Below are 7,923 nucleotides of genomic sequence, written 5' to 3'. Positions count from 1 at the left end.
TCTGTTTCCTCCTGTCCACCTGGAAATCGTCTTTTCAGGTTTTGCTCTTGTAGCTTTTTGGGCCTTTGACTTGGCCTCTGCTGGGGTTTGGCGTGTCTGCCTAGGCCTTACTCATGACTGAATGGGGCCTGGGAGAACCTTGGGAAAGTGCTCAAGAATCCCTGGTTTTCTTTCTGGAGGAAAGGAAGCTAGCTCAGGACCTTGCGATTTTCTAGAGAAATCCTGAGCAACTGCCCAAGGGCACGTCGCCGGATCTGGGCCTTTGAAGCCATTTCCCCCTGAGATGCTGCCTGGGGGGTTTCCTTCCCTGTCTTTGGAGGTCTGTGAAGAAGGTGTTAAGAATGGGATTTAGGGAAATGGGCTGAAAGTGAATGAGCTCTGCTTGCCCGGAAGAAAGGAAAGATGGTTCTGTTGGTTTCTCACTGTGGGGGGGATGAAAGGGGAGGGGAGGGTGGTAAGGAATGGGGATGAATGAAGCCTGAAGTATGGGGGAGGAATGGGAGTAGATTCAGGTGGATGGAGGGAGAAGAGCCCAGTTTTCTCCCCAAATCTGGAGGGCCAGAAGACAAAGTATCGGTGGCCTGACAGTGAAGCTGTGGGCTTGGCATGTCTGAGGGAAGAAAGGCGCTCCTCTCCTTGGTGTGGCTGGTGGCCAGGAGTGGGCTGGGTTTGGGGACTGGACTAGTTGGGACTAGAAAGATCTTTTTCTTTACATGGTGGGGTTGGGTGGGGGGGGGGCAGCTCTTGGTCCTGAGCTATGTAGGTCAACCTTCAATCTCTGCTTGGAACTTCCTGCAGTTTGTGCTCACGCTGCCCCGACTTTCGGCGCTGAGAGCCCAGAGTACTGGGGCTGTTGGCACAGCTCACATCTGGGTGTTGGCTCATTTATATGCCATAAAGAGTTTTATTTGATCTCTGCCTTCCATCCGGTTTTCACAGAAGTAAATTGCAGGAAGCTTTTTACTTACCCTTCCCTCCCTGATTCAGGCAGGCACAAAGCTCTGTTCCCTGGAATCGGGCCTGGACCGCCAAGCAGAGCCTCCCACTGGGGCTTCCAGACTCAGTGGCTTCATGGATTCTGTCCCTCTGCTATTTTCAGTATTTTCCTGGGAAGGGAGAGAAGGCAGCCCCCAGATATTCTCATCCAGTGCTTCATGTTTCACACATCGAGTGTGTGAGACCCTTTGGGAGGCGGAATGTTTTCCCCATCCTCATGCCGTTGAACAACAGTGTGACCCATAGGTATTGTGCCATCTGTGGTGGCACCATGACTGCCCTCCAGCATTTGGGCCGTTGGGTCCCCAGCTGCCCTGCTCTGGCCTCTTGCAGCCAGAAAAGGTAGGGATGCAACTTTGGGGGCCTTTGATGTTTTTAAGTGCCTGATGAGGCCTTCTCACCCTGGGTACCACCCCAAGGCAGGCAGCGCCCCTCCCGTCTTTGGACAGCCAGTCTGCGGCATTCTAGATGGATTCTGTGGCAGAGCTTATCAGCCCTTGTCCTTGAGCATCTCCCTGTCTCACCTGGGCCTTGCCTTGTTGCTGGACTGCCTGGACTGGCCCTTACTGAAAAGACCGGTAGAGGGCAGAGAGCCCTGGGGCTGGAGCTGGAAGACTTGGTAGAGCTATATGACCTTGGCAGGGAGGGGGATGGGTGGTGCTTTTTGGGTCTCAGTCTGCTCATCTGTAAAATGAGTGGCCCTAGATCTCTTTCAGGTCTGTTCCAGCTCTGACAACCTGTTAGTCTGTGATTCGTTATCTGATGCTCCACCAGAGTCTGGGTGAATCCCACTGAGCTTGTTGATCACTGGGAAATGGGGCATAGACTCTGCCTCCTGCTGTGGTGTGCTTGAGGGGAGTGGGCCGGGGGCTCCACGGGAGGGAAGCCAGGAGCTTGGACCTGGTGAGATGGCCTCTCCCAGTCAGGCTGTTTGCTCAGCTGTGCTGGCGGGCTCTCGGCTTCCCTGGGGCTGTCTCTAAACCTTAGCGGAGGTGTGAGGTTCCCCTGCACTTCCTGTCAGCTTTCAGGAAGCCCACGGGGCTCTTCCAAGACCGTGGCTACCACGGTGGGAGCTTTGGGCGGGTGGGTGGCTGGGCTAATTGGGAGCCCCTTCCAGTCAAGTGGGCCGGCAGTGGTAGGGTTTGGAATACCTTCCAGAAGCCTCCCAGGGCTCACGTTCTTTCCTGAAAGGATCCCTGGCAGAAGGGCAGTGGAGGCTAGAGGCCGCTGTCTGGATTGGATCCAGAAAGGAAGCCTCAAGGTGATGCTTATAGGAGAAGTGGAGGGGACCGGGAGCAAAATGAACCAGAGGTTCCAGAAGAATCCGCTTTTCTGACAAATATTATTTATCGGCTTAAAAAAATATTTTCTGGAATTATACAGTGAAAAACGTTCCCTTTCCGTGGCTCTGACAGGAGACTTCCAGAAGGGATCCTGGAGAGACTTCTCGGTCCGTATTCCCTGCCCTGGGCTCCTGAGAGTTCAGCAGGGGTTGGGGCAGGCCAGGGCTGAGGGTGGGTGTGTGTCCTGAGTATCCTGGCCAGCTCCAGACTGTGGGACTTAGGTAGGGGACGAGGTGGCAGTGCCCTGAATGTCCTGCTTGTCCTGAGGCTTATCCTCGGAGTGAAGGCAGCAGATCTCAGAGGCCCCAGTCCCTGGGCTTGTGGCCAGGGGCGAAGTAGAAGGGATGTGAGCCCTGGGTGTAGGGGTTGGTAGAGTGACTGAGGGAGAGGAGAGCACATGGCATCCAATAGGGAGGATGCTTGGGGGAGTAATCAGTCCAGGTGAGGGGATAGGTGAGGTTCCAGGGGGCTTGTTTGAGTTTCCCAGGGAACCGGCTGAGGGCATGGGAGGGATAGCATGGGTTCTGTTGGAGGGCCCAAGAGTCGTGTTCACATGTGCGGGGGCTGCGTACAGGGGGCTGGCTGTGTGGTTCAGCAATCCGAGGATCCTGTTCAGGAGTCTGAAGGCCCTCTTGGGAGAGTCCGTCCCTCTGGCTGAGCTCCCAGGACCCCCTTCCGGGGGTACAGGGGTCCTGTCTTTGAGCCCAGAGGTTGGCCTGATGGAAGGCATGGGGCCACTGCTTGGGGCTGCTGTGGCTGGCTGGTCCTGCCTGGCGCAGAGGATGGGTCTTAGTGTGTGCAGCAGGAAGCGCACCTTTCCCCGGAGCAGCTGCTGGAAGCTCAGGAAGATGGCTGTGGGCTCCCTGTGAGCTGCAGTTGGGCCCTTTGGGAGAGACTGGGGGCAGAGGATGGGCCCAAGGCCAGAGGTCATATCTCTGGCAGGGGCAGGGGGTCCCTAGGCCCAGGGGTCAGGAGGAAGAATGACGGGAGCCACCCATACAGGACGAAGCCTAAAAGAGGTGTTCCCATGATGCCTTGCACTGGGCCTTACCGGAGTTCCCAAGAAGCCCTGCAGAGCTCCGAGGAGGATGTGCGTCTGGGAAGAGAGCTGCCCGAGCAGGGAGGAGACGCAACTGGGGCTCAGCTGTCCTCGGGCTGCAACCACACCTTCCAGCAATAGGGTCACCGCACCGAGGACCTCCTGCCCCTTGGTCTGCTCCTGGGAAAGACAGGGGGTTGGGGGGAGGGTAGGAGGACCTCATTGAAGGAGCTTCTAGCATAACCACATCACAATCTCCCTTCTGCGACATCCCTGACCAATGAGGCCGCCCATTTATTCTTGGATAGCTCCGAGTCTGGCTCCGTCGGCCCTCGCCTGCCCTCCAGAATAGCGCAGGACCTCCTCGATAGCCGAAGCGCCTTCCTTCCCCTGACTGTAGGCGATGAGTCTGGCCGGGGCAGAGGATACACTGGGACATCGGGGGGGGGGGGGGGCCGGGGGCTCTTGTAGGTCCCACCAGATGCAAAACAAACAAAGCACAGGCTTTGGAGCCAGAGGTTCTGCTTCCTATCCCACTCGGTCAAGTGATCATCCCTTCTGGGCCTCAGTTTCCCCATGTGTCAAGTGAGGTGGTTGGCCTCATCAGGACTGGCTCTCGATCTGTGGTTCTCTCTAACCTGCCCAGCTGCACTGACAGGCTCATAACCGGAAGACTGGCCACCAGATAAGGCACTTTGGAGCCTCCTCCCTTTATCAACGTGTTTCCTAAGGCATAAGGGGGGAGGGACCCACGTCAGTCGGTCAACAAGCACTTAACAAGTGTTTCTATGTGCCAGGCACTTCACCCAGTGCTGAGCATACAAGGAAGAACAGAAGCTGTCTCTCCCTTCAAGGTGCTTACATTCTAATGGGGAAAGAAGATTGTAACAGCTGCATCCTGTTGTTGGCTCATAGGAAGCTTGTGGTCAAACACAGTCTGATCTTTTCCATGAGAACTTTTGTTAAGTCAGCAGCAGAAATTCCAAAGAGGAGGAGGGGTGTTTGGGGTGGGGATCGGAGCCTGTACCTGTATATGACACTGCGCTAGCTCACTTGGTCCTCAACCTAAGTTTGGGACTCAGTCACCTGAATTTTAAACTATTCTGGGTAAGACGGGGCTTTAGGGGTTCACACACACACACACACACACACACACACACACACGCACACACGCACACAATCTATGCCTAATTTGATTCACTCCTTGGCTGAAGCTGGCCACTTTCCCATTTTGACAGGGATCACCAATCCCATAGCTGCCAAGCCAAAATTCAGACTTAGTCTAGCAGGCTGCCACAGTGGCCCGAGATGGACAAGAAGACAGGGACAAAGGTTAAAGGTTCATGGCCACGAGGTTTGGGGAAGCAAGCCCAAGGACCTGCGGGGTGGGCTCTCACCGTCTTGGCTCTCCATTCCCGAAGGCTGAAGTCCACAGTGGGCAGCAGGACAGGAATGGGCAGAGGACCGAGGTCCGAGCATTGACTCTGTGAATCAGCAGTGTGGGTGTTGAGTCTGGGCTGTCCCAAGGGGTGTGCCCTCTGAGCTCTGCACAGGGGCCTCAGGGGAGGTAGGGGTCACAGGTCCATGTGGGGGAGTAGGGACATGGCCGTGGGAGGGGCCCCCAGCAGTCTTACCAGTCTGCTGTGGAGGGCAGCAGAGTCTCGGAGTAGCTTGTTGAAGAGTCTGGGGTCACAGGCTGGAGCAGGGCTGGTCAGGGTGAGGGTTAATCTTGAAGTGAGGAGAAACATGGCCACAACAAGCAGCTCTGGCATGAGGAGGAGTCGGAAGATATTAGTTGGAAGGAACACAGCCCAGGCTGCCAGCTTGGGGATGGTGGGAGGGATTTGAAGGCACAGGACCTGGGTTCAAATCCTTACCCTGCCACCCATTAACTATAGGGCCTTTGGCAGGTTACTTCCCCCGGGGTAAGATGACAATATTCTCTACCCTCCCTATATTGGAAGGAAAACGCCTTGTCAGTTTTAGAGTACTATCAAAATAGGAGCTATTATTAGTCTGGAGATGGTCCAGACATTCCTATTCCAAATGCTGGCCGGCGGTCCAAGGACTCTGATGCTCCAAGCCCTAATTCCCAGGAGGACTCCTCGGAGGGTCATCCCTTCTCCCCCCTCTCCCCGCCCCTCCAGCTGCTCCACTCACCAGGCAGCTCCATGCCGGGCAGGCAGAGTGCTGGGGTGGCTCCCGGTGTGGGGCCTTCTCCCCTGGGCTCTGCCCGAGGCCATGGAGACGGCTGGAACTCACCGCTGGCTGTAGGGGACTGCTGGCGCCGAGGGGAGAGGGGCGGGGGTCTGTCTTCAGAGCAGCTGCAGAACAGCTCCAAGCTATGCTGGCAAGAGAAGGGGTCCTTGGGACCTACAGCAATATGGTCATGAGTATCATTGGCACCGGGCCTTGGTCTTACAGTGTGCATCATCCCTTAGGGAGCTCCTCCATGCTTTGGCTGGAGGTGAGGATGGGGATGGGGGTGGGTGAAAGAGCCAGGCTCTCCCACCAGGAGAACAGCTGCTGGCCCAGCTCCTGAGCACTTGCTTTATTTGGAGGATGGGGGTGGGGGTGGGGTGAATGGACATGGGTTCAGGGCTCCAAAGGGGGGACTGTGAGGGGGCACCTGGGAGTTACTGAGAAGCAGCAAAGAGAGCTGGGACTCTGGTTCTGGAGGGCACCACAGGTTACGGGGAGATCCGAGAGCAGCCAGCTGAGCTAGCTTCCTACCTCTGTATATTCACCTCAAGCCATTCCGATACCCCCCCCCCCACCCGTCTCTTGGGATCTGTGGTTCATAAGCAGACCCGAATAGGGGAATGGGGATCCTGCCATGGCCTGGAGGCTCTTGGCTCCCAATGGAGAGGATCATTTCCCCTTCTGGGGCCAATTGTGGCCCAGACACTTCCAAGTCTGTTCCTTCCTCCCTGCCCCCAGCAGGCCCCTTTCCATCCCCTCACAGGACCCCCGACATGGCTTCCTCTTTTCACAAGTTGTGCAAAGAGGTCTGCACCTGATTCAATATTGGGATTTCCTGTAAGTCTGTCAACAGGCCTGGACCCTCCCCCCTTTCACCTTCGATTCCTCCGCCTTGTCTTTCTCCCCCCAGGTCCCTGAGGCTCTGAAATCAGCCTCCCATTGGACAGGGACAGGGACAGGAAAGTGATGGGGAGGTTCACAGTCATTCTAAGAAGCCCCTGCCCCCAGCCCTAGAGCTCCCAGGGTTGAGTCAGCTCCCCTTTCACCTCATCACCTTCCTCTTCTCTTTTTATCACTGTGGGCTTAGACCCCTTCAGAGCTGCCCGTGATGAACTGCCTTAGGAACAAGGCCTCCTTCCTCTCCCCGCACCCCACCCCCTACTCCCCTCTGGCTCTGGCCTGCTCCTCCCATTCTGGGAAGAGGCTCCAGCCTGCCTGACAAAGGTCAGTGGCTGGAGGATCCAGTGTAGCTGCCCTTCCCCCAGCCGGGTGCCTAATGCCTCCCTCCTCCCTCTCCCGACCCCCCCTGGCCACAGCACACCCCCGAAAACCTCCAGGCCACACTCACCAAGTGGAGAAGAGCCCAAGGGTCTGGGTGCTTGGAGGATGGCACAGCAGGGGGGCCCAGGGTTCTGGGGCCCAGCCCTTCCAAAGCAGTAGGGTCACTTGCCTGTCCTGGTCACTTCTGCCCAATCAGAGCAGGGAGCCACCCAAGCACTGACTGGGGCCTCCGGATGTGACGCCCTCCTCTTCCCGCCCACTCTGGACCCACAGCCCCTAGGCTGCACCTTGGCCCCCTCACCTGAGCAGCCCCTCCACGACCTCACAGACTAGGGAGAGAATTCCGCTGGGAAACATGGCACCTGTTCCAGGAAGGAGAGGGGGGTGGGTGGGGGTTGGAACCCAAGACTTCTCTTGGGATGGTTTTGACAAAAAGACCTCCCCTCCCCTCAGGGATAGGGACTGGACCTGAGATCTCCCTGATAGAGGGGAGCTCCTTGCACCAGTTCAGGGCAGCATTTTTTCTGCTTGGAATTCTTAGAGAGCACTCAGAAATGAAAAGACCCCATCAGTTTCCCACTGCCAGTAAGTGTCAGAGGCAAGACCCGAACCCAGATCTCCCTGTGCCTGAGGCCAAGTCTCTATCCACCAAGTCAGGCTGCATCTCAGAAAACACATATGGGGCTTGCTTTGGCTTTGGCAATTCTCTGTCTCTCCCTGTCTCTTCCCCTCTCTCTATCTCTGTGTCTGACTGTCTCTCCCCCCCTCTCCCCCTTCTCTGTTTGTCTGACAGTCAGTCTCTCTCTCCCTTCCCTCTCTGTCTCTCCCTCCTAACCTAGCCCATGCTATCTCTTCTCCATGGATGACATTTGTTAATGACATCCTTTGAGGGGATGCCTTGTTCCCTGATGCTCTCTCTGTACTGGCTCCCCGGTGCCCCTCCACTATTCCTCATTTTTCTTTTTATACACTCTTTTCACCAATTGGAGGCTCCTTGCATTAGAAAATGAACTTATTGGGAGATAATGCACAGATGTGCTTGGCATGGTAGGTTAGCAAGGG

At 56.4% G+C, this 7,923-nt stretch overlaps 1 protein-coding gene across 8 annotated transcripts; it reads right to left on the bottom strand.

Annotated features, from left to right (window-relative positions):
- Positions 1–2,319: 2,319 nt before the first annotated feature.
- On the bottom strand, positions 2,320–7,104 carry THPO (thrombopoietin). 8 transcript variants are annotated; one of them, XM_044004506.1, is made up of 6 exons: positions 6,929–7,104; positions 5,539–5,751; positions 5,013–5,143; positions 4,776–4,862; positions 3,391–3,558; positions 2,320–3,234 (listed from the first exon to the last, which is right to left on the bottom strand). In XM_044004506.1, the coding sequence occupies exons 2-6, from the start codon at positions 5,549–5,551 to the stop codon at positions 2,557–2,559; spliced, it is 1,077 nt and encodes a 358-aa protein (XP_043860441.1). In that variant the 5' UTR covers positions 5,552–5,751; positions 6,929–7,104; the 3' UTR covers positions 2,320–2,556. The 8 variants fall into 8 exon arrangements, with proteins under 8 accessions (XP_043860441.1, XP_043860443.1, XP_043860444.1 ...); XM_044004508.1 differs by lacking the exon at positions 6,929–7,104 and adding an exon at positions 6,635–6,671; XM_044004509.1 differs by lacking the exon at positions 6,929–7,104 and adding an exon at positions 6,627–6,666 and having other exon boundaries at positions 5,641–5,751.
- Between the last annotated feature and the right edge of the window lie 819 nt (positions 7,105–7,923).

Source organism: Dromiciops gliroides, chromosome 4 (genome assembly GCF_019393635.1).
Source record: "Dromiciops gliroides isolate mDroGli1 chromosome 4, mDroGli1.pri, whole genome shotgun sequence".
Taxonomy (NCBI): domain Eukaryota; kingdom Metazoa; phylum Chordata; class Mammalia; order Microbiotheria; family Microbiotheriidae; genus Dromiciops; species Dromiciops gliroides.
This window is presented reverse-complemented; position numbering and strand designations above follow the sequence as displayed.

Coding starts and splice junctions, on each gene's coding strand:
- THPO (XM_044004501.1), bottom strand. CDS start 5,812: ATGATGCACACTGTAAGACCAAGGCCCGGTGCCAATGATACTCATGAC. Junction 4,863..5,012: donor CTGCCCTCCACAGCAGACTG/GTAAGACTGCTG, acceptor GCTGATTCACAG/AGTCAATGCTCGGACCTCGG. Junction 3,235..3,390: donor AGGGCTTCTTGGGAACTCCG/GTAAGGCCCAGT, acceptor CTCTGCCCCCAG/TCTCTCCCAAAGGGCCCAAC.